The sequence below is a fragment of the Catharus ustulatus genome, chromosome Z (assembly GCF_009819885.2).
Source record: "Catharus ustulatus isolate bCatUst1 chromosome Z, bCatUst1.pri.v2, whole genome shotgun sequence".
Classification (NCBI taxonomy): domain Eukaryota; kingdom Metazoa; phylum Chordata; class Aves; order Passeriformes; family Turdidae; genus Catharus; species Catharus ustulatus.
The window spans coordinates 58,094,041-58,118,640 of NC_046262.2; the positions used below are offsets into that span (position 1 = coordinate 58,094,041).

At 43.2% G+C, this 24,600-nt stretch overlaps 1 protein-coding gene and 1 long non-coding RNA gene across 7 annotated transcripts in view; one reads left to right on the top strand and one right to left on the bottom strand.

Annotated features, from left to right (window-relative positions):
- Positions 1 to 2,681: 2,681 nt before the first annotated feature.
- Positions 2,682 to 8,052, bottom strand: LOC117010462. 2 transcript variants are annotated; one of them, XR_004420678.2, is made up of 3 exons: positions 7,895 to 8,052; positions 4,301 to 4,444; positions 2,682 to 3,101 (listed from the first exon to the last, which is right to left on the bottom strand). It is a non-coding gene; the product is annotated as an uncharacterized LOC117010462 (long non-coding RNA). The 2 variants fall into 2 exon arrangements; XR_004420679.2 differs by having other exon boundaries at positions 4,294 to 4,444.
- Positions 8,053 to 8,301: 249 nt separating this feature from the next.
- Positions 8,302 to 24,600, top strand: part of PALM2AKAP2 (PALM2 and AKAP2 fusion) — a 268,357-nt gene continuing 252,058 nt past the window's right edge. For 2 of the 5 annotated variants that reach the window (XM_033084953.2, XM_033084954.2), the window contains exon 1: positions 8,317 to 8,682. In XM_033084953.2, the coding sequence (XP_032940844.1) occupies positions 8,638 to 8,682 (45 nt within the window). In that variant the 5' untranslated portion in view covers positions 8,317 to 8,637. Of the gene's footprint in view, positions 8,683 to 24,600 lie in introns of all 5 variants that reach the window. The other 3 variants (XM_033084949.2, XM_033084951.2, XM_033084950.1) reach the window with 3 other exon arrangements.

Consider the following 24,600-nt stretch of genomic DNA (forward strand, 5'->3'; position numbering starts at 1 on the left):
TTGTCTTTTGGGCTGCAGATAACTTATTATTTACTTTGCAATCTCAGTTCTGAAGCAAAATCCAGTGTACTAATCCAAACCTCAGCAGTAAACATTTTAGCATTTTTTAAGGGAATATCATTTCAGCAATGTACTATATGTGAAGAATGATCAGAAGGAACAAGAACAGAAATAAAAACCACTAAAAGCAGTTTTCCTGCTGCAGTCTGAGTTGTTTGAAAAGAGAGAAAAATGCCAGAACCTACAAGGAACCAAGTTTTAGTTTTAAAATCTAAAGCAAAAAAATGTACACTTTTTCTTTGCATAAAGAATAGTCAAGCCAGTTTTAAGGGACTGGAGGGGCAAAAGCCTCCTCTGTATCAGCATTACAGTTTGTCAGGAACAATGAAACTCAAGCTACAAAATGTTTCAAATGGGGTGAATAACAAAAGTCCTAGGTACACACAATTCTCAGCTCATTAACAGCTAAGAGAGATGCATGACTAAGGGGGGGTGACCTATTTCGGTGGCATAATTTTGCTGATAGAATTGAAATTCAACAAAAAATCCCCTTTTTAGTGAAGGGAGTTATCCTATTCTCAGATTTGTCTCTGTCCTGCACAGTAATGCTGGCAGTATTACTTGTTCCAATCATTTCTCTCTGTCTCAAGTGGATGTTGAATGCAAAGGGAGGCACTGGGAATAGAAAGTGGAAGGATAAGTCAGGATTTTCTTTTTGTGTAATTTCAGAGACTAAAGGAATTTGGGAAAAGTTGTCTTAACATTTCTCCTCTGCAGGTCATCCTATCCCACTCTACTCCCCAGGAGCTGGGCTAGGACAGCATCACAGAAGCAACTACAGTAATTTCATGACCATAACGCGCACCGGACTATAAGGCATATCTCCGGGAGTCGGCAAATTTCGCAACTTTGTACATGATATAAGGCACACTGGACTATAAAGTACCCTCTTTTTTTTGCAGCGAAGGTCCATGCCGTGCTCAACTAAGTAATGATTTAGTAACAGAATCACGCAATCGTGGAGTTTACTGGCAGGTGCTCAATTTGCAAACATTTTAACAGATTGGTATAGCCTTTAAACACAGCCCCAAGCGCCCTCCCCATGCACAGGGCCTGGCACTCCTGCCCGCCCCCAGCTGACGAGGCAGGGCTCGGGGCGGCCATTGCTCACACCTCAGGGTTGCTGCGGTTCAGGGCAGCTCAGGGCCGCCCACGGCTCGGGGTGGCACAGTGCTGCCTACTCCCTCTCTCCGTGTGTGACTCCTGCTGGCTGGGGGCTGCCCGCTCCCGCCCCACCTTGTGGCTCAGTGCTCCTGTGGCACCACCCCCCCTCGCAGCTCGGCTCACGACTCGCACTTTTTTTTTGCAGCAAGGAGCTGTACCTTGTGCAACAAAGTAACAAATTACTGGCAGGTGCTCAATTTGCAAACATTTTTCACAGATTGGCGTAGCCTTTAAATGCAGCCGCAGGTGTCCTCCCCGTGCTGCGGGCACTCCCACAGAGGCCGGGGCCAGCGCTGGCTCCCTCCCCTCGTGACTCGGTGCTCCCACGGCACTGGCCCCCCATTGCAGTTCACACTTCCGGGTTGGCAAATTTCACAACTTTGTCCATTATATAAGGCGCACCGGACTATAAGGTGCACTTTCAGGTTCGGGGAAAAATTTTAGTCAAAAGGGTGAACCTTATAGTCATGATATTACTGTTCCTTGAAAAAGATGTTTGAGGTCATCAGGTCCAATCTATTACCTAAATTTACCTGACACCACCCTGTCACCTAGACTATGTCAGGGTGTGCCACATCCAGCCTTTTCTTTAACACCTTCAGGAAAGTGGCTCCTTCACCTCCCTGTGCAGTCCATTCTAATGCCACTCTTTCTGTGAAGAACTTCTTCCAAGTGTCCAGCCTAAACCTCTTCTGGCACAGCTTAAGAGACTCTGTCCTCTCATCCTGTCACTGATTTCAGGGAATTATAGAGAGTGATAAGGTCACCCTGAGTCTCCTTTTCTCCAGGCTAAACAACCCCAGTTCCCTCAGCTGTTCCTCACAGGGTTTGTGTCCCAAATCCCTCACCAGCCTTGTTGCCTCCTCTGGACACATTCAAGCGTCTCAAGGTCCTTCCTAAATAGAGGGAACAGAACTGGACACAGCACTCGAGGTGCAGCCTCACCAGTGCTGAGTACAGGGGAAGAATGACTTCCCTGCTCCTGCTGGCCACATATTCCTCATACAACCAGGATGCCCTTGGCCTTCTTGGCCACCAGGGCACACTGCTGGCTCATGTTCAGTCGGCTGTACCAGCACCCCCAGGTCCCTTTCTGCCTGGGCACTGTGCAGCCACACTGTCCTCAGCCTGTAACACTGCAGGGAGTTGTGAACAAAATGCAGGACTCAGCACTTGGACTTTATTAAACTTCATCTTATTGGACTCTGCCCATCCATCCAACTGGTCCAGGTCTCTCTGCAGAGCCCTCCTACCTTCCAACAGATTGACACATGCTCCCAGCTTAGTGTCCTCTGCAAATTTACTAATGAAGGACTCAATACCCTCATCCATGTCAGTAAAAATATTGAACAGAACAGGCCCCAGCACAGACCCCTGGGGGACACCACTGGTGACTGATCCCCGGCTGGATGCAGCACCATTCACCACCACTCTCTGGGCCCGGCCTCCAGCCAGTTCTTAATCCAGTACCCAGTGCTCCTGTCCAAGCCACAGGCGGCAGCTTTTCCAGGGAATGCTGTGGGAGACAGTGCCAAAGGCCTTGCTAAAATCCAGGTACACAACATCCACAGCCTTTCCTGCATCCACCAGGTGAATCACCTGGTCATAAAAGGAGACCAGGTTGGTCAGGCCGGATCTGTTCCTCCCAATCCCATGCAGGCTGGGTCTGATCTCCAGGTTGTCCTGTAGGTGCCATTTGATCACACTCAAGATGATCTGCTCCATAACCTTACCTTGCTGAGGTCAGGCTGACAGGTCTGTAGTTTCCCAGATGCTACAGCTGGGTAAGCAAGCTGCAGTGCTAGCAGCCAGCACTGAAATCCCAAGAGGAGACAGACTGCTTCCTCCCCCTGGGAATCTTCAAATAACCCAGCTACCTGGCAAGGAAAAAAGGGAGAAAAGAGAAGTTCATACATAATTTGTTCTTCTTCCCTACTTCAAGGAAAGTCACAGCAAACAGCATCTTCAGAGCTGCTCTTGGCAGGCAATGCTCTGTGGCTCATTTCTTAAGTTACTGCCAAGGACATTAGTAGCTGCCAAGTTACTGCAAGGTGCTGAAGAAACCCCAGGCTAGCAGGAGGCTGTTTTAGCATGGTAGTGGAGATGGCAGAGCAACAGGTCTCAGGAAAACAACTGCTTCAAATCCCTCATTCCAGCTAAAACAAGCCACTGTTTAGGGACAACAAACATCATTTGGCCAGATTTCTCATCTGTGGTGTCTCTTGAGGGCCCCTACCACTCCCAGCATCTGGTGGCCTGCTGAGAGGAGGTGCCATGAAGCTGTCATAACTACATAGAGACCTTCTAGCCAGAGGACTTCTCAGTGCAACCTTCCCGTGGCTGCAGAAAAAAAACTGAGCAAACATGGAAAAACTTCATAGACTGCATTTATTAATAATTTATGGCTTACCTATTCATAAACCTGCTGTCTTGGGAATGTTTAAAACAAAGCCCCAAGCTCTAGCTTTTTATTTCTTACACAATGCTATCTCCTCCTGCATGCATTTCAACTCCATGTCTTGATAGCAGGTGGCAAACAGAAAAAAAAAAATAAAAAAGGAATAGGGGAGAAGAAGTAACTTCAGTTACTCCAAGTTTCATTTTAAAAAATTCTTTTCTATAAAGAAGGAATCATCTTGTGACCATTCTTAGAAAACTGGACTCAGAGGTATAGGTTGACCTCTGCCACTGCTCTTTTCTTCAGCTTCAGACGTATAACTCACAGTTTCACCATCTATATTTTCTAGGTGCAAAGTACTCTGAGGGATGGAGGGGACATTTCCAAGCCTTTGCTTTTCTTCTTGCACAGGCTGGTTTTCTCACCAGCCCACACTGCCTGGGGGCTGTGCCCATGACAATCCATGCACGGGGGAATGGGGAATGAAGAAAGCATACTGGTGGTAGCATCTGCTACTCCACAGAAAGGTGAGGGCACATATTTGTATGTTCAGCTTCGCACTTTCACCATTACAAGTCACAAGTATTGGTCAATGTATCAGTCACCTTCCTCCACCAAGAACACTGAGTGAGTGTGAAGAGTTTGAAGAACAGTCCCCATCAAACACTCACCACTTACTGGGTTAATGTGTCCAGGTAGGATGAGGACAGCTGTCCTGGAGTGATGTCTCACTGGGATGAGGGTCTCTGCAGCTCACAACTGTGAGTTCAAGAGGCACAAGCATAACCCCTGGTGTTGAAGGCACTCCATACCTCCAGCAAGCTGTACAGGTGAGAGAAGGACAGGAAGACACTTCTGTGTGGTGAGGCAGAGAGCTGCAATTAAAACTGCAGATGGAGTAGCTCTCCTGGAAGTTTCGGATGGTGGCGCTGCCAGAAACTTTGAAGGGTATGTAGTGTGAGGCACAGTGTTGGAGGAAGTCCAAAAAACAAGCATGGGTGATGAGCTCAGGTATCCAAAAGTTCAGATGACCTATTAATTCCTGAACTATTTTAATATAGCCAGACTCTGGTAAGACAGGTAAAGAAAGATTAATCAAACCTCAGAATTTCGACTTAGAAGAAAATAATATGGTTCAAACATGCTGTAGGCATGGATGCTTGACAATATTGAGAATGCCAGAGCAGTGTTAGTGCAGCACAATGCAACATGTTGGCATGTGGTAATTTTAAGAGCCAGAAGTATCTTCTCTTAAAGAATCTGAAATGCAAATATGAAGCCTGTTTTCCCTCCTTGCTCTGTGTTTTCCTGACAGCCACTGCCAAGATCCAACCAGTAAATAGTCGCCTCAAAAATACATCATTTGCAATGGCTGAGGTGCTAATCCTGGCCATCATGTGTATGCACATGCTTTCCTCATGCAGTCTTCAGGACAAACTCTGGTTTCTTTTCTCTCAGTCTACCAACAGCCAGGAGGATGGGAAGCCAAAGGCTTCCTAAGGACAAGATTCCTGGCATCATGCACAAGAGTTCTTATAATATGCAGCGCAATGGCAAAAATACAACCTGGCTGGCTTGACCAAAACCAAACACAGGTGATTTAAACTAGAACCTTTCCCAATCCAGTTCAGCTGCATGGCAAGGACAAAAACCTGATTTTCACCATATAACTAAGATGTCTCGTTTAAAGTTCAGGCTACACATAGCTCAGAATGCTTTCAGGATCTTTTCCAGCACTGAACAGGGTCTGCAGATTCTTTCCTACACTATTTTCCAAAGAAAAGAAAATAAAAGTCTGTTTTGTATGGAAATGGGATGCAATTCACACATTATTAGGATTTAGCAGTTCTTGCTCTTTTAAAAATTTCTGTGGAAAGAACAGCATCTGAACTGACATTCGAAGAAATAAAAGGGATATATTTTTCTTTCTTTCTTTCCATTTTTAGCTACTGAACAAAGTGTATTAAACCAGCTTTTATCTACTCTTCCAGAATCTCCTTGCTCCTCCCTACACATTCCAACCTCTCTTGTTTTACTAGTGTCTTCAAAATTTGGAAATATCACCCTGATCTCCTTCCCTAAAAGAAAGGGGAAAAATTCTTTAGAATTTAACAAAATTTCTTTTTATTTTAAATTCAAGTCCCTTACCAACCTAGCAAAACATTCTGGAAGCAAAATCTTAACAAACATGGATGAAAAAATATATTTGAAAATGGACTGGGGATATGCTTTGTTTTGTTCCATTTAAAATTCTTTCCCTAACTAAATGTCTTACAGGGGCTCTGCTGCAGACTCCACCATGGTGTAGTAAGTCACCTCACAGATGTCATTTCAGCTGGGTGTGCTCTGTGAAATGCCTTGGTAAAGGATTTCAACCTTATTGCATCACAGGCTTCAAGCTATATGAGAGAAAGCTATATGCAGAGAAATGTAGAACTACACGTAGAGAAACTAACAGATATTACTGTTGCATGACTTCCAGCCTTTCCTCGCTGTAAGACAAGAGCAAGAAACTGCTTTGATGCAATTGCAGATGCAACCTCTATCATTCCTGTATAGTCACAAAGAGTCAACAGAGCTGATCCATGTTTCCGTGGCAAACTAAGCTGGAGGGGTGCACAGCCCTGCAGTATGTTTCATTGGAATCAGAAATGCTGCAGCACAGATCAGGGATGCACCCTGCTTATCTCCTGTTGGCAAAAAGCACTGCAGTTAAATTGGAGAGAGGCTAAACAAGGAGGGGGCGAGGGGAGGGGGTACAGAGTCCAGTTCTGTACCATAATTTAAATATTCACATCCATTTCTATGTAAGACTGTCTGGAATGCACTTAAATATATGCTTAAATGTCTTCCTGAGTGGATGTCATACGGAAGGAAAGAGGGCATGGCCTAAAGTGAGACATATTGCACACAACTCTGGCAATGTGCAATGTGACTACAGGTTGTAGCATGAATAGGCTGTCCATTCCAGCTCCAGTAAGCACTGGGGTATAACCCTTGTATTTGCTGGATATAGCCTGTAGCAGAATTCTTTCCCTGGGCAAGGCTTAACAGCAAAACATGAGAAGGGTATTGAAGGGATTTAATTGCATAGCTATCAAGCCTTAGTAGCAGTTGCCCATATATGTTCTCAGAGCACATGTGGGAGTAGAGATGTCTGGATCCTGCGTGGTGGGATATTTCAAAACCAGCTGTAGTAATACAAATAGCAATGCCTGAACCTTTGCATGGTAATGGAAAATAAAAAGGAGAGATTTTGAAGAACAACAAGAAGAAAAAGAGACCAAGCAGGCTAGAGGGCAGCTGCTATTCAATAAATTAATTTAAGGCTGGAAGACTGAGAGAATATTCCAGCATGTAGCTGCAACTGTTGCATTTTCCTTAGCTGTGATCCCCCCTCCCGCACTTACTCATACTGCCCCAGTGGGGATATGGCAATAAAACTTTGCCTTTTGGCCACAGTGACTTATTGGAGCTGGAAGTAAGGAGGTAAAGCTAAGCAAGAAGTCATTTTAACATGGTGTCACAAGACAAGGAAACTGCGCACCAGTAAGGAAAATAGGACCAGGAGGTGAAAACACTTGACAAAGCAGCTGCCTTGAAAAACAGCTTGCAGCAAGTAGCACGGCCTGGAACTGGAACTGGGATGAAGGTGAAAGATGTCTGAGAGAGGAAACTGGGATGTGCAATACTAAAATGCCTTTGAAAGAGCAGACATGTGGGAAACAGGGTGACTTCCAGATTGCTTTCCTTCAAGATGGTGGCATTTTCCTGTCTTAGCAGCAAGAGGTTATCACATAAAAATTATATGCTGCAAAACACACTCCTGCATGGCAGGAGACATGTAAAAGTGCATTTTGCAGCATATAATGCTCATGGCAGGACAGCCCCACAATGTCATGGTCAGCCCCCACCCACCATCTGGTCTGGTGGGTGCCCTGGCTCAGAGATTCTTCCACCCATGGCACCCCATGGGACAGGACTGCGAGGGAGTGGGGGGGCTTCATTGCCATCTCTGAGAAAATGAAGCAGAAAGACGATCATACAAATAAAAATAAAAGTGTGAGGAGTTTGCATGCAAAACCAAAGCCAAGCTTGAAGTCATGGGTGCCCTTGTGATCCTGGCTCAGGTGTCCCCTCACTTCCTCACCTGCCTCCTTCTCCTCTGTTTATAGCACTGGATTCTTCTACAGTGAGGCCGTACACACAGCTTTATCACTTTGCATGTCTGATGTGAATGATGTGAAACATGCAGATGTGCGGACACCTTACCTCCCCGTCCCCACCCAGACGCTTTTCGTCACTGCTGCTCAGGGCTGCCCTGCAGCAGCAGCCTTTTGCCGCGACTCTGTGCAGCTGCCCCAGAGTCCTCGCTCTCCCTCCTCCTGGCAGCGCTGTCCTTTCCCTTACCCCAGCCTGCTCTAGAGGGGCTGGAGCCGCCGCCCGCCTGCCCGGCTGCCGCATCTCCCTCCCTGCGCCATGTGCCACCGTCCTTCCTTGCGCGCTGCGCCGCGCTCGCTAAGGACATGCTGTGCCACAGCTGTCTGCCTCCTCTGCTGCAGTCAGGCAGGTCTGTATTGCTGTGCACGCTGCTGATGTCGAGCTCCTGTCGTGACCCAGCACCCCATAGGAGGAGCAAATGAGCTGAGACGTCAACGCAAAAAATTATAGCCATGCGAGCTATCCCTCTGCTCAGCTGCTCGGAGAGTGCCTACATGGTTTGTGTGACAGCACCAGCACACAGAAGCAGCACTGAAATGCAGTTAGCAATACAGCTGGGAGACAGGCAGCCAGGCAGGCACTGGTCCAGTGACTAAAATGATCGTACCGTGAGCCAGCCTGCAGTGCCTCCAAAAGTGGCTGACTGGTACACAGGAGCTCGGCTTTCTTTGCAATTACTCCAGTTTTCCCCCGGTGACTGCGGTGTACGCTCCGTTTTGGTTTTGTTTGCGTTTTTGTTTCTCCCTCCCACCCACCGGTCTCCCTCTCTCTCCTCCCGTGTCCTTCTCTCCAGGATGGCGGAAGCAGAGTTGCACAAGGAAAGGCTCCAAGCCATAGCAGTAAGTCAGTTTCCTTTTACTTCTCTTTTGTCCTTAGCCGTGGGTTATTGGAGGGAAGGGGGGATTCCAGCACAGTGGCTGGGAAGCGCCCGGAGAGCCTAGCTTGTGCAAAGTTGTGTGTGGAATTCCCTGTTCGGGAGATGAGTGGTTAAAGTCTGCTTTGCGGGATTTGGCGGAGAAAGAGGGCTCTGAGGAAGAGCGTTGAGCTGACACGTGCAGAAAGAAAAATGTGAATGCACAGTGGCATGCTTAAAAGATTGATGATAGAGAAGAAAAGAAGGAATAAATGGGGAGGAGATTGCAGGAGAAAATCAGTACTCTGCTGAATATATATTTTTTTTCACAGTTGGAGGTTTTTGCTTAGCTGATGAAGAAGTCAAGCAAAATGATCTACTGCAGGATGGCTTTTAGTGAGAAAATAATTGTGATGTTGCTAATTTTAAGACAATCAAACACATACACTGCATTATCAAAATTGTGTAATTGTTTGATCTACTAGTTAAACTGTTATCTCAGCTCCCCAGCTGAGCACATGATTTCAGAAAAATTTCCTGATGAGCTGCATTATGCCAGGGGTAAAATCTAGGCAGGATTGAGCCCCATTTTAGTTATAACTTTTGTTTTCACATTTAGTAGAGTATTTGGATTGAACCATGAGCTTAGTTGGTGCAGATGTCGGAGGAACATGGGTAGTAACACCTGGTGAGGAAGGGGCTTGGGTCTTTAGGGATCCACTGTCATCCTGGCATACAGAAACTGCCAGCTCATCTTCTAGCATGTCACAGGCACTGTGTCAAAAGGCCTGTGTTTCTGTGGGCACTGCCAGTCCGACAGCCCCATACAGCCCGCCCTTGTTCAAGTGACACCCAGCTCTTCTTCTTCCCCATGGCTGAGATGTTGATGCAGCTGTGCCAGTCCCAGACGGATGGCACGGTCCGTGCCGGGGGCCACACACCTGGAGATCTGAAGGGAAACAGAAGACGGCAGAGGCCTCATGGATTTAAGTTCTCTTCCCCAGTTCCCCCAGTGATCAACAGATGCTACATTTTTCTGTAGCTGGCACAGGTTACAGATTTCTTTTGTAATGTAACAGGAATGGCCGCTGCTGCTGCTTCTGCTGCTGCTGTTGTTCCAACATATTTTTCTGAAGTCCATTACTCTGCTGATAGATCCATGGAAATTTAAAACAACCAGATTTAAAAGAAATAGATTAGGGGATTTTTCTCTCTAAAATATTAACTGTAAAGCAGCAAACGGTATCATTTTATAAGGGGAGGAGGGAAGTTATAACCATTTAATTTTCAGGCAGTGGAAAGCAGATGCGCATTTTTAAGCTGGTTCTTGGTTTTCTATCAACATAGGCATTGCCATATCTCAAGTGAAAACACCAGGAATATTCCCCCAGAGGCAAACCTCACTTCTGCCAGTGATTTGGGACTCTTTTATGGCACTACTGTACTGCAGAACTGCTCTATGCTGTGCTGCAGTGCATAGCTGTGAAACACTTCTGTCTCCACATTACAAAAAAAAAAAAAAAAAAAAAAAAGGTTTACATTATTGTTGTTTCTTTCAATGCTACATAAAAGAGCACCAAAAAACACTTATTTCCACATGATGTCCTGAAACCTTTCACCAAAGTCTATCTGATGCTCTGGTTCTTAGTGCCCTGCATCTTACACCAATGAGGCCATTATGGATTTAATATTATCACCTTGTGTATTGCAGCTTTTACAGTAGGTAAAATAGGCTGACATAATAGAAGGCCTTGAGAATCTGGACCTTAACTTTCTATACATATTTCATTTAGTTTTTTATTTCTGGTAATTCATAAAATATAGTAAGCAATGTATGCAGTTAATTAGATTGAAAGAATTTTACCTCAGCATGAAAAGTATTCAGCCTTATTTTAAGTGTTAGAGTGGGTCCATGAACCAACTTGTTTGCTTAGCACTCTGCAGAGCAACAGGTTTTTCATATAAGCTTGTTAGTTGACTTTTCGCCTGTGCTTGGGCTGCTGCAAATGTTTGTCAGAATGCAGAGAAGTTAATTTCTAGTGTAAGCTTTGCTTCATCTGAATGAGGGACATGACACAAGTTAGGCATTTTCTTCTGCCACTGGGTGGCTAAAATAAAGCAAATTCTCAAATGCTGTATGGCCTTTCTCAGAAGAAGAAAGAAATGGCATTTCAGTTCAGCTTGGTGTTTCATCTGCTTGAACATGCTACAGTATCTCTGGGATGAGCAGAAGCTTACTCCAGCATTCTCCAATCACACTGTTGAATGTTAGACACAGAAAGAAATCTACTCACCTCTGGGTTCTCTACACAGTTTTCTCTACATTTGCTTCTATAATCACCATGGTAAATTAGTTTGCTGGGAAATTTGCAGAATAAATTTTAAGTGTGCATCACTGAATATGTAAAGAAAACAAATCCAAAAACAGAAATATGAGCTTTAACACCAGAAAGCTGACTGGTTTTGAAGCATTTAATTTTATACTTTGTTATCTTGTCTTATCACAGTTTTAATGTATGCTTCTATGGCACAGAGGCAAGTGTCATAGGAAGAGGAAAAAAAAGAGTCTACTGTTAGGACATTGTTCTAAATCTCAGTGAACGTGAGTTAGCCAGTTGTTTTGTCTGCAGCAAATACATAGCCTCTCTGTGCATTCATGTTCTATCTGTAAACTGTGAATAATAGACTTTGCCCTTGTCTTAGAGAGTTGTTAGGGATGCCATTGTTTACCAGGGCAAGAAATATCTAAACACATCTTTAAAATAGAATTTGGGATTCTAAAACCAGAGAATCTTAAAATATGTATGTTTTAATGTCATTGAAATGCTTAAGCTGTGATTTTCAGATCTTTCTAAAATTCATACACTGACTATAGCAAGACTCAGAGCACTGTGCAAATCTGATTTGAGAAGTAGGAAGATGTGAGACAGCTACTAAAAACTGGAACCCAGTTCCCTCTGCTTGGGAGGAAAACATAAACTGTGTGTCCTGGAGAGACTAGGAGCAATTGGTTTTCTGATCCTTACTTGAACAGAGGCCACATCACATCTTCCAGCGTGGATGTCATGTGTGCTACAGACATACTGGTACATTTTTCTGCCATGACACACTGCTCTTAACATCTGCTTGAGCCTGAGCCTGAACCACCACAGCATCCATCTGCTGCCCTACCAGCAATTGAGCTCAGTGGTGCCCACTCTTAATGCTGTAGGGCGATGCTTTCAGCAGGCATGCAAGAGGTTAAAAGAGGAGGTCTGAAGCCATCTTCTCTCTCATCTTGTTCCTGTATAGAGCACTTCAGTATTTGCATCTGCTTGTTTCCTGAAGGGGATTGGTGGGTAAAATTTTGGGTGAAAAAGGAAGCATTTTTGTGGCTTTAAAAAATATGCTGGCTGCAAGTTGCTCAGAAGTTGGGAATGTAAATAGTCCCAGACTCAGTGGCCTGGGGACAGGTGAGCTGTCTTAATTTATCTTATTTTGGATAAATAACATGTGTGACCCAGAATTTTGTTATAGGGGCCCTCCTCTATGACTGTAGAGAACCCCAGAAGACAGTAATCTAAACATAGACAAGCATTTACAAAACCTAAGTATTTTTTGTCCCTTATCTAGCTGTCACAAAGCTGGGAAGTGGGGTGTTGAATATCGATTGGTGCATCTGGGATATGAATGTACATATGATGCAGAGAAGATCCATACATCAGGTGAATTAAATGCAATCACTGAGGGGCAGCACTGAGAAGAAATTGTCAACTGAAGCAACAACCAGTGCAGGGGTTGGGGAACATTTTCAGGTTCAAGAGGGGAGCTACTATACTGATTCCTTAGCAGATAAAAACAACAGCAATGGTCCTTTACTTACAAGTGCCTAGTTCAGAGAACCAGTTACTCAATTAAACTATCACTGACATTCAAATAGCCACACCAAAGATACCTCCTGTCAAGCAAGACTGTTCTTGCTTTTTCTGTGAGATGATGAATTTGTTGAGCTGAATCTAACATTACTTAGATGTCCTGGCAGGACAGTAGTGTTTAAAAATAGACCCCTCCGTATCAGTGTGGTCTGCTTTACATGGATTAAGGACTGACTTTCTGACAGGTCTTAAAAAGTTGCCCATTGTGAGGAAGACTGCTGTTCCTTGAGAGTAAAGGTGGGGGAGAACTTACAGGAAGCAACTTTTCAGGATTTGAAGGTGTTCCCTTGTTGTATTTCGATGTAAATGCAAATTGCTGGTAACATGAGTGGTGAAGGAGTTGGATATACTACATAAAGAGAGCAAGTTGGAGTATTTGTAAACTGGATCTTCCATTTAAAGTACTTCAGACCTGTGTTTGCTGGCATTAAGAGAGGCCAGTATGGGTTTGTGCATCCAGATTAAGGTAGTATGGGGCTAGCACCACAGAAGAGGGCTCTACAGACTGAGCAGCGCTGCCTTTGACAAGGAACAAGAGCTAGTGTGGGAGGAAATTCAACAGAGGCAAGGAGAGGGATCCTTCTCCTGCAGAGGAGATTAGTTTCATACCAGTTAAGCCTACACCAGATGAGATTTTAGAGTCCTCCCAAACGAGAGCTATGTGTGTTCATGTTTACATACAGCATTGTACTGATTTTTCAATAGGTTTTTGAGAATACTAATACAATTACAATAGTAGTGAAATCTTTTGGAAAGATAGTACCAGTATAGTTTCAGTATCACAGTTGCTGGTAAGGAAAGCATTCTGTGTTTCTGGGTTGGACACTCAACAACTGCAGTGAGCATCATGTGGTGTCCATAGCTTTCAGAAAATTTTCTGACAGAAGAGTTATCCCTTCTGCCTCTTCCCACCATCCCCTCCAATAGCTGTTACTCCACAAAATGGAAACCCATGACTAGTACGTCATATCCAGGATCATTTTAATATCATTTAACTATAACACTGCTCCACAATTTTTGTGAGTCCTTCCAGAGATCATTGTCATGAAAATTAGAATGTGAGAAATGAGGTGTTGAGACTCACCTAGAAAGATGTGGCAAATTGGTTTAATCAAAGTTTACTGTTGCTGTGATAGTTTCCAATGCCTTCATTTATGAACTAATGCTTTTGTCCTTTAAGTTAAGCATGGGATCAAATCCATCTTAATCCAGTTATTTTCAGACATAAATACTGCAGGGAAAAATAAAAATGCAGCAAGATACAGAAAAAACAAGCCAGCAGTGACTTTTCTGCTTGGAAAATCGATGAGTGAGAAGAATCTGCAGAAGGAATGTCTTGGAGAGAGAGGATAAGTAAATACTACTTACATGTTTTGGCACAAGGATTACTGGGTATCTAAGGAAGGTAACAGTTATGGACAAAACAAACACAAAAAATGTTCTCCCTGTAATGAGTTGTTGAGCTGTTGAACCCCATTAGCCAGGACATTGTGGATGCTGAAGAGTGCACTTGGGCTTCAGAACAAACCAGGCATACTCATGGAAGTGGAATCCATAAAGGACATTCTTATTAGAAGCAATTTTTGATTTGCAGATTACTAGATGCTGGCAGAGAGGTGTTTTATCTGGTTACCATGCTCCTAGTTTTGCTTTAAGCACTGTGAGGCATGGGCTAGATGTTCTGATGAAGTGCAGCCATCCTGTGCACTCAAACAACTCAAATTCCTGCAGTTGCCAAATCTGGAAGTTTTGACACTAAAGCAAGCCCCCGTTGCAATACTTATTTGAATTCAAACTAATTTGAATATTGCATAGTTCAATCCAATTTTCCCATGTCCATTTCCCCCTCATTATCTTATTTGCTCTTATCATATTTATCATATCATATTTATCATAGTTTACTTATCATATTTATGGTTCTGATTAATTACAAGCACTCCTCTGTCATCTCATTCCTCAGTGATCCCAACATCCAATTACCTGAAACAAAAAATCATTCTGTAGCTGTAGGTCTTCTCCTTTTATATTCTCAGCTAAAAGACTGGAGAGCTAGTGAGACCTTATAATTCCAGAGCACTCTGGTGAGAAAGGTCTGGCAGAGTTGAGTCTGCATCCTGCTGCAAATATTTCCAGGGATGAATTCAGAAGGAGTAAACTAAGGGTTAGCGCAAATCTAAATTAGATCTAAATCTAAATTAGATCTGTAGTGTGAGCATGAGAGGAATCTGTGAGACTCCTGTGAACCTCAGTGCTAATCAGCCAGAGGAGATAAATTATTTTTTTGTTGCTGTAAAAGATGCAGAGAGGATTCCCTGCACACAGATCTGCAGCCCTACCCTGGACTGCAGCAATACCATGAGTCAGCTTCATGACAGACCTTACACAGAGAAAGTACAGAGCTGTATCTTGCCTTTACTTCTGGAGCATATAAAGTGCTGAGAAGTTGTGCACAGTGTACGAAATGTTACAGCCTTTGCCCATACTAAGCCAGTAGTCAAACACAAATGCCTAAAATATCTGAAAACTAAAGTTACCTTCTCAAGTTTTATCTGTATTTTTGCTTTAGGAATGTTTAGATAATGACAAGAGAAACAGAAATAGGAATCAAAAATACTTCTGTCAAAGTATTTGTGAAAACTAGGTAAAAAACTAGAGAAACAGAAACCAATTTGCTCTTGAGAAATTTCTAGACAGTTTCCAGACTAACTCAAACTCAACTGTTTAAATTTAGAATTGTTTCCACAGCACATTCCTAGTCCTTAACACATCACCAACATTTCTTGAGCGCAGACAAGAAGGCTGAGATACTGGATTTTACTTTGAGTCTTTCAAATGATAATTTGGAAAAGAAGTTGAAAATGGGTGAAGAGGTTTTGTGATTGTTGTTGTTGTTGTTTGGAAGTCTCTGGTTAAATAAAAAAAGTTTTGAAATATCTACATTTTAGGAAGCTATTGAACAGCTCTAACCTAGAGTGTAACTTTAAGGACAGATTTCCCATACCATGGTATTAGTGGGGTAGCTGTTTATCTGAGGTCAGACTGTGGGACTTACATGCCATGCTTGAAGTAATGGATAGCTTGAATGGATAGGTTGATGGTGGGATAGGCCTGAAGGGGGTTCCACAGTTGTACTCAGCCTCTCCTTGAGCAGTCCTGCTCTTTTCAGGAATCACTCCTTGTATCTATCTAACTCCTTACCTGCTTTACAAATACTCTTTTATTCTTGCACAGAATGAAGTGCATCCTTCTTGCAGAGCGCAGTCACCAGCAAGATAGTTCATCTGTCAAGTGTATTTGGTAAAGTACTGGACTATGCACCTCTAGTAAATTATTAATTTACTCTCAAATGGCACAGGAGTATGTACTGTACCTCTGTGTACTGAGGCACTGGTTGGACTGAGGATACCTTTCAAAAGGAGGACTTGGAATGAAAGGGATTCTACACCTGCCTCTGACCCTAATTTCCTAGAGTAGAAAAGCATTTTCTGTAAGCCACGTGGTTGCAAGGGTTAACATTGCCCAACAAGTCGGATGGCAGTGAAATGGGTATGGCCTTTTGGCAATTGCACACCAGACCTGAGTAGTTCTTGACACACAGATGCTTTTTGTTACTTAGCTAACTTCCAGCGAGGCTAGATGCTTGAGGCGTGTAAAGCTTTCTTCTTCTTCACCAGTAAAAACAAATACTCTCTGTGCACAAAAAAAGGCCAGCAACCAATGCAGTTCGGAGAACTCTTTCTGCAACGAGACAGACCTGCCCTCATCTATGAGTTGCTGCCCTTTCCAGACAGTACATAGCTCAGGTTGTTGATTTAGGCAGAGCTCAGACTGTTTTAATTTGAGCTGCCAGCATAATTTGTCAGGATCCACAGACAACAGCTGGGTGGGGCTCAGCCCCTCTGCAGTTCCTAATAATAGCAGTCACTGGCAAGCAGCTGGAGATTTGGGATAGCAGAGAGGTGTTCAGATATTTCCAAAAAATTACAGACCTTGAAAGAAAGCCCTCATTTTACCAGCAGAGGACTAAATAAGAGGTGTTTTCCAGGTTTTTTGGGGCTATGTCATTGTCAGCTCCTCTGATCCAGCCATGTTCCTTTGCCATGCAGAGTTGCAAGCAGTGCTGCAGTAGAGGGAAGTAACCTGTGCAGGTAACGGAGGCCCTTTTAAGAGGCTGAATGTTGCAGACAGAAATTAGAAGCCGGGTTAGCGTGTAATTTATTGCTGGAGTAGGGAGCGGTGAGCAGCCCGTGGTGCTGGCTGCAGTCACCCAGCTGCAGTCTCATTATGGCACAGCAGCAGCAGGAGCAGCACAGGCTGAGATGGCTCAGAGTGGGCCTGGCCATTGATTAACCAGTTAAGTGCCACTGCAGAATGACTGGCTTTTCCCAGAGGGAGAGAGTGTATGAGCATGTATGCAATCCCTCCTTGTTAACCTCTCCTGAAGCAGCTCTGCTCTCCACCACATGCCAGGTCCTTGGTAAAGCTCCTGCTGACAATGATGAGTTTTTTAAGGATCCCTAGTCATCCAACTGTTTCCCATTTGGAGCATAAAGCAAGCATTTGGCATCCAAGGTGTCACTAAATTTACAATAACTGCAGTACAGGGGACTGGATTGTCTCATGTGCTGGCATTAGTACAAAACTGCTATGTTGAAAGTGTTGGCCAGTTCTGGCAGCTCTGTGCAGATAGCATTTGAGAGTTAATCCCTTATCTCTTTTGAATCCTTAACTGCATTGACATAGAAAGTAAGGCTCAGTTGCTAGTCATGTATTTGTTCTTAATAAATATAAGCATATGCAAGCACTTGCTGCATGTCAGAGAAGTAGGTTCCAGCAGAAGTCTGATTCAGCATTGAATCTTGTATCTTGAAGACTGCTCCTTATGGTAGGGATACCTCCTCTATTAGGAATATACATAAACTCACTCCAGCATCACCAAGATCTTACCAAATTATTCTGGTTAATGAAATAACTTCAGACAGGAAAAAAACCTCTCAATTTTTTTATTAAAAATTAAATCAAGAACTACCTAATTGTAACAGTTTAAAGAGCTGTGTCCCTGAATCAGTAAAACACTGGGAAATTTTTGTGCTAAATTTACAGATGTTATTGCTGAAGTTTCAAAATATACAAGATTTAGACTAAAATAAAATATAGACTACAGGATATAGACTGTATTGGATGTCTGAAACTCTTCTATGAAATAGAGACCTGTTCACACTTTTCATGCTTTAGCTTTAGATTATCAGATTGCCAACTTCCTGGTTTCTTCAAGGAAAAATAATAGAATTGAAGTGGTTTATGAGTATTCTTTTCCTTATAAGTGCAACATTGCTTATGATGCTGATCCAAGATTTTGGTTAGACTAACGTGTCACAGACCTCATGCTCTGTGAATTTGTCAGTAATTCAGTGTTCTAGAGTGTTCCAAGGGAGTTCTTCCAGAATCAATAAAGCTTAAAATATAGGCAACTCTTCACTTTTTTTCCTGGGATTTTAATATAATGTAATAATAATAATTCATAATTCTGAAAGCAAGGAGTGTTCAAAGATTATTCCACTTCTGAGATGGAGAAGATGGAAAGCTCTGCTGAACTGGAGAAAGCTGGTAGGAGTTGAATTTTATAACTCTGCCGCAAATCTCAGAGCACTTCAGGGGTAAACTCCCCTCTGGATCTGAGCCCTCTGTATCTACACTCCCTGCAAACTCACCACCCAGGAAAGCAGCCCTGAAACACAGATCTAAGGATAAAAACAGTGGTATTTCGGTGGTCCAGGTATCTACAGCTACAGTTTCTGCTACATTTTGGTCTAGGGCAAGCCACCATCCTGGCTGAAACATATATGAAAACAAAAATAGCCTTTGGTCTCTGTTAATCTGAGAACACATGCTCATTGATAAAATAAATCAAATTTACATTGAAGTGGATAACAGTAACAGGGTGACCGTGGGCAGGTCAGATGACTGGTGGAAAGGTGGTAAAGTAGTTATATACTGTTACTATCTGCATGGATTGGAGAGTGGTTTGATCAAACTCATCCATGTGCCACTGAAGCTGGCACATGAAAAAGAGAGTTTCTAATGATACTGGCATTTACAATTCTTTTTCATGTGGTGTCTTCAAAACAAGGATGCTTAGCACCTAGTAACCTAGTACTTACCAACTGCTGTATAGCAGTTCTGAAGAAAAAGTGATAGTGGATAATGTTGCGAACATTACTCAGCAGTCTCATCTACCATGGAAAAGGCATTGTGAATGTATATAAATGTGTCTATGTGGTTTTATATACGCACCCACACACAAACACACCAAAAAAAAAGGAAAAAAAAAAAAAACCACCTTGGTACGTATTATATATTCTGGAATACATGTACATGGAATGGTGTTTTGGTCAGATGGTGTTAGTCTCCAAGAAATCCGTGGGCACAAAAGAGTCCAAGAGGGTCAGGAATGATCAGAGTGGAAGAAAATTACTGCTGAGGCAAGACAAAATTGTCTGGCCTCATGAAGAAAATACTAATGTTCTGCTGATTTTGTGTAAGAGTAGAAAACCTTCTGTATTCCTTCTAGGGTGAATCACCAGTGTTTTTGTTCTCAGCTGTTTCTCAGTCAACCAGTGATAACTAGTCTGAATATAAAGGGTTCTTCCTTCCCTAAGATTTGGCGGCTGACATATGGATGCTTGCAGGCCCAGAAGAGCGCTTTAACCCAAATACAATGGCAGAAATCTGAAGCTGAGTTGGTTTACTTTCTGTTTTGAATAGCCTAAGTGTGTGAGTGATCAGGCACTGGAATTCCGATATGTTGGGTAACCAAATCAGGTTTGAGAACATAAAACTACCTTTCTTCCTGTAGGAGAACCATCAGTTCCTATACTCTTCTGCAACAGGACCCTATTCTGCTTCCAATCAAGTTTATAGGAATTTTGCTGTTAGTTTCAGTGGTGAGCAGGAACAGACCCATAATATCCCCATAAATATTCACACCATTTCTATCTCTATCATCACAAAAAATGCCAGATCTGTGCCAAATCAGACATGTAAATCAGACCTTCCAGGAGAAAGTATAAGGATGAGAATGGATACAGAATGTGAGATTCACTATTTGTCTAACCTTGAGAGTTGCATGCTTTCCATTTGTCAAATGCTCCTATCAGCAGTACAGAGGCAGTTAGAAACTACCTAAATTCACCTATCCAAAGTTCAGTGTTTTATGCAAAAAAAAAAAAAAAAAAAACCAGACCAGAAAAAAACAAAGCCAACCAACCAACCAACCAAACTGCATTTTAAACTCGTGTTCTTGTTTACCCACAAGGAGAAAGCCAGTTTTGACAGCTTGGTTCCTGTAATACCTGCCCACCACTCTTGACTTCTTCCCTTTTATGTTACCAAGAGTTGCAGATATACCTTTGCTGGAATAAGCTTCCCATGCTTTAACTGTGCTTTGCAAGGTGCTGCTTTTTCAATACAGTCTTTTTCAACAGTTTTTTCTCTTGGTATAAATGTTACCGATGGCAGCCGGGGGCAGGGGTGTTTGGAATAATAAAAAAAAATTAGCAATGATAGTACCATCTCCATCTCTTTTTTTTCTGTTCAGGCAGGGGGTAGAGAAGAAATTTTAAAAGAAGAGATATTTCAGTTTCAGTGAAACCATGTTTGTGTTTTCTTTGTTAATCCTGGAAAGTGTGAAACTGGAAAGGCTGAGCAAGCTGAAATTTCCTTAAGGCTCTAGCCTAAAATCAAAGGGGATGAGAACCCTACCTTTCAGCTTGTGCAAACAGAATTAAAGCATCAATAATGTGATTGAATTTCATTGGTTTTTTTTTTATCCAACTCGAATTTGCTTTGAGTTGCCTTTGCAAAACAATGCAAAACTCTGCACTGAAACTTTGGAGCCAGTCCTTAGGACCTGTTTGGGGGTGGGAAAACAACTAGTGCATAATCTATAGGGCAAATAAATTGTCAAAGGCCTCTAGAAAGCTCAGCTTCAGGCAGCTTTATTCATGGCTACATCTTGATTTATATGGGCAGAAAGCCTTTCAACATGCATTAAGGTAAAGCAACAGGTTCTCAGATTATAACATCCTTACAGATTTGTCTGTCTCTATTCCTATGTTTTAAGACAACCCACAGCATATTTAAGAAACTGATCAGAGAGAGACTTCACTGCTGATGTGTTGTTAATATTGCACTCCTTTTGTTTTGGTTTGAAAGACAGATATCTGCTAAGGAAGGCAGGAGCCTTCTTTGGAATGGAAAACGTAAACCCCCTCCCTCTGAATTATTATAACTTTGAAATTAAGAGTCCCTCAGGTGAAGATATGAGGATAGGAATAGCAGTTCTTTACTAGTGTGTGTAACAAAGCAAACGAACAACAACAGCTGCAGCATTAACAGGAACCAGAGCAGGAGCCCAGGGAACCTTCCTGGCCGTGGGCACTTTCTCTGGGTGCAGTTCTAGGCACGACCAGCAGAGGCGCTACAGGCTCATGGCCGGGCAGGGCCGGTGCAGTGACTCCCCTGCACCTGCAGGGGGCACTGTGGGGCGGACTGGGCAGCACGCGGTGACGGCAGCTGGGCCTGGACAGTAAGGGATGGAGGAGAGGCTTTGCCTCACAAACCCTGGGGTGCCCAGTCCCACAGCCCCTGCAGGACTCTTGGGAGCAGCATGCTGTGCCAGCAGGATGTCTGGGCAGGCAGGGCCTGCAGGGCTGTGAAAGCTCAGAGCTGTGCCAAAGAAGCGGTGGGGATGGGGCAGCGGCAGCCCAGCTCCCAGTGGAGCAGGGAGAGGCGGGCTCGGGATCCTGGGGTTTTTCCACTGAGGACCTGAGCTGATGATGAAAAATCCCTTTTTTTAGGAGGTAGGTAGGGTGTTAATAAGGAGCCAGTGCAATGGCTGCTCTTACGAGCAGAGCGCCACTCACAGTAGCAGAGAAGCAACAGAAGACAGAACCCCACAGTGGTGACTGATTCTCCCTACAGCAACCACAGCCCCTCTTCCCTCCCAATGCTGAGAGCACAAGAGATAGGGGCTGCACCCAAGCCTGTTCACCCAAATCTCAAATACCTCTGCCCCTCTACAAAACCCAGGTAAAGAGAGTAGCCAGCTGCACCCCTTCCCTGAGCTGTGACAACTTCTTTTGTCTCTCTTAAGTATCCCATCATTATTGTCTCCTAGCAACACGCATGGGGGAAAATTCCCTAAGAGAGAAAAAAAACCAAAAGGAGAATTCCTAAAATGCAACACCATTTCAAGCTGCTTGTTCTTTTTTAGCAGAATTTTTAATCTTAATAAAACCCCACTTAAACCATGAACAATAAGCAATTGCTTTGCTTGTGCATGTATTGTTAAAGCCTTACATGTTTCCAGATGCAATCCAGAATTGCAGATATTAAGTACTTAATAGAGTGTAAAGGTGGCAAAGCTGGTGACAGCCTCTTAGTGTGTTGCAGCAGAAATTACCTCCTGAGTTTTACAGTGTTACAACTATCACATTGGTGTGTTACTTAAAAATTCCACTCCATCTTTCCAGACCAGTTCTTCTCACTTTAACAAACAAACTAAATAAAACACTCTTTTGGATACCTGAGAAATAGCTGCTCCAGGAGCAGAGTTTTTGGTAGTTTTTTGCTGTGAAGAGCATCTCTTCCCAAAAAGTCACTGTGTAAGTGGCATTCAGCTTTCAAATCGTATTGTCTTTCAAAAGTTAATATAGAGTATCTCATCTATGAAATGTTGGAAATATTTTCCTTGGCTAAAAGACATTAAAAGAATAATTATGATAGTTTAGAGCATATCTAAGTCATGCACTAAAGTACCTACATCTGTACAAAGATGCACATCTGGCTTTTAGGTCTACTAGGTATCTGAAACGTGTCCTTATTGTAACAAATCGGATTACTGGAATGGATGTACAACAGATATCAAAGGTAATGGAAACAAGCTGGTAACTTACTCTAAGATCAGCAACTGAGGGAAGCAGGGAGCAGTTAAGATGAGCACAGCTGCCTCTGCACTGTACTGTGGTGTATGGCATCCATTAGCTCCCTGTCTGACTCAAAAATATGTGCCAAAGAGCCCTACTCAGTAAACTCAGCATGAAGTCTAAACTTTTGTTTCATAAAGGAGGCAGTACAGTCATTTATTATTCTCCTTAGTGTCCTTATTCAGGCATCTTTTTCCAACCAACGACCATCACAAACTTGAGTTGTTTCTTTATTTCTTTTTCTGTTGTTCTGACAAGGACTAGCTATTTACCCACTTTTCCCCTGATGTATGAGTAAGAGCAATATTGTAAAAAGTACCCCGTAACTCTTGAGTCAACCTGAGACTTCAAAACTGTATTTTTCAGAAGGTAGATTGTTACATAATGCTTCATATATCCAGAACACTGTTGCATTGTTCAGAAAGACATTGTGAAAATGTCATGGCATCTGAGTTTTGCATCTGCTGGAAATCCAAAGCAAATCTTCATTCTGACAGATTCACAAGTGGCAAATTGAATAACAGCACACAGTTAGTGATAGGGAAAAGTTGCACTTACCTTTTTTACATTGATTGCATCCTTGGTCTTCATACTTTTAAATCCGTATTTTCTTGTTTCAGTTTCTCCTTTAAAACAGATACAAGGAAGGAGAGAAACTACTCACTAGTAAGGAATAAAAGGCATGCCTTTGGAGGTAGCAGCACTGGTCATGCAAAAAAACCCCACCAAACCCCCTCTCTAATAGTTCTGGTTTGTCGCAGAGCTCCAGGTTTGTTCATGCCACCTAAACTTGTGGCCCGATCTTTCCCTACAAAATATGGGTTGTGATACTTACTCTGACACAGAAGCAGTGGAAAACCATGTACATCAAATCTAAATGGTGCTTTGAAGATGGAAATACAGGCATAAGTGGCTTCCCAGACTTTTATTCTGTCTCCAGCAACTGATGAAGCTTGATGCTACAAAGGAGGCAAACAAAACCCCATTAAACACCTCCTGAATAGTTTCAGAGTAGTTTTCTTTCTGTTTTGACAGGGAGAAGATGAATCTCTATTGTTCATTACTGGCATTAGAGCAGTGCCAGCTGAGGTCTACACACCGTTGTGCCAGCAAAACAGCGAACGTGTGCCCAGTGTCAGCTTCCAACAGAGCACAGAGCAGGGAAAATGAGAAATGAGTACAGAAATGTGAAATCATTTATCCAAGACATTCAGAAAACTGAACCCTCTTTTCATGCATCCAGTGCAGGCTCCACACTGAGCCCCACTGCCATGTCCTTGTTAACTGCTGTGGGCAAAGGTTCCCACCCTACGCCAAAACAGTCCACTGATCTGTTTCTGTTTAGGGTGCTGAAAGATCCTATGTGGGCACAGGGGTCTTTCTTATCTATCTTCTCTGCAGGATGCTCTGATCCTTTAGTGCCCAAGATCTGCATCTCCTCCATAGGCCATGCCAGCAAGGCCTTTAGCAGAGCCTCTTCTGTAGAGCTTTCATGCATTTTGATTAGCTGGCATCCATGGACTGAGTCTTTCTACATGTGCTGTGCTACTGTTCCTCAGCTGTGTCATGCATATTCTGTGACTACAGTGTGTGTAATCAATTAGTCCATCAGCTTTCTTCCTTACTACCATCATGCATGTGAGCAACCATACCAATAACATACTTTCAGAGATCCTTTAGAGGTGTCTGAGGACCAAAATTTGCATTAAGCATCTGCTTGGTCACTCCAGTACAGAGACACCTGGTGCAAGAAGAAAACCTCAATCCAGCCTGCTGATGTGGCTTTTTCTCCCTCTTGTTCGTGTGTATGATCACTATAATTTTTTCCCGAGTCTAATTTGGTGGGCGTTAGGAGCAGGTTTTGTTGATATCTTTCCAATAAGGGATGAAGTTATGGAGCTGGTAAGTCCTCGCATAGAATATGTATTGCAGCATTGGCTGTGACCTACACATGTGTTGGAGCAGTTCCAAGCACAAGTACAGCCTTGGCAGAGGATGGACTGA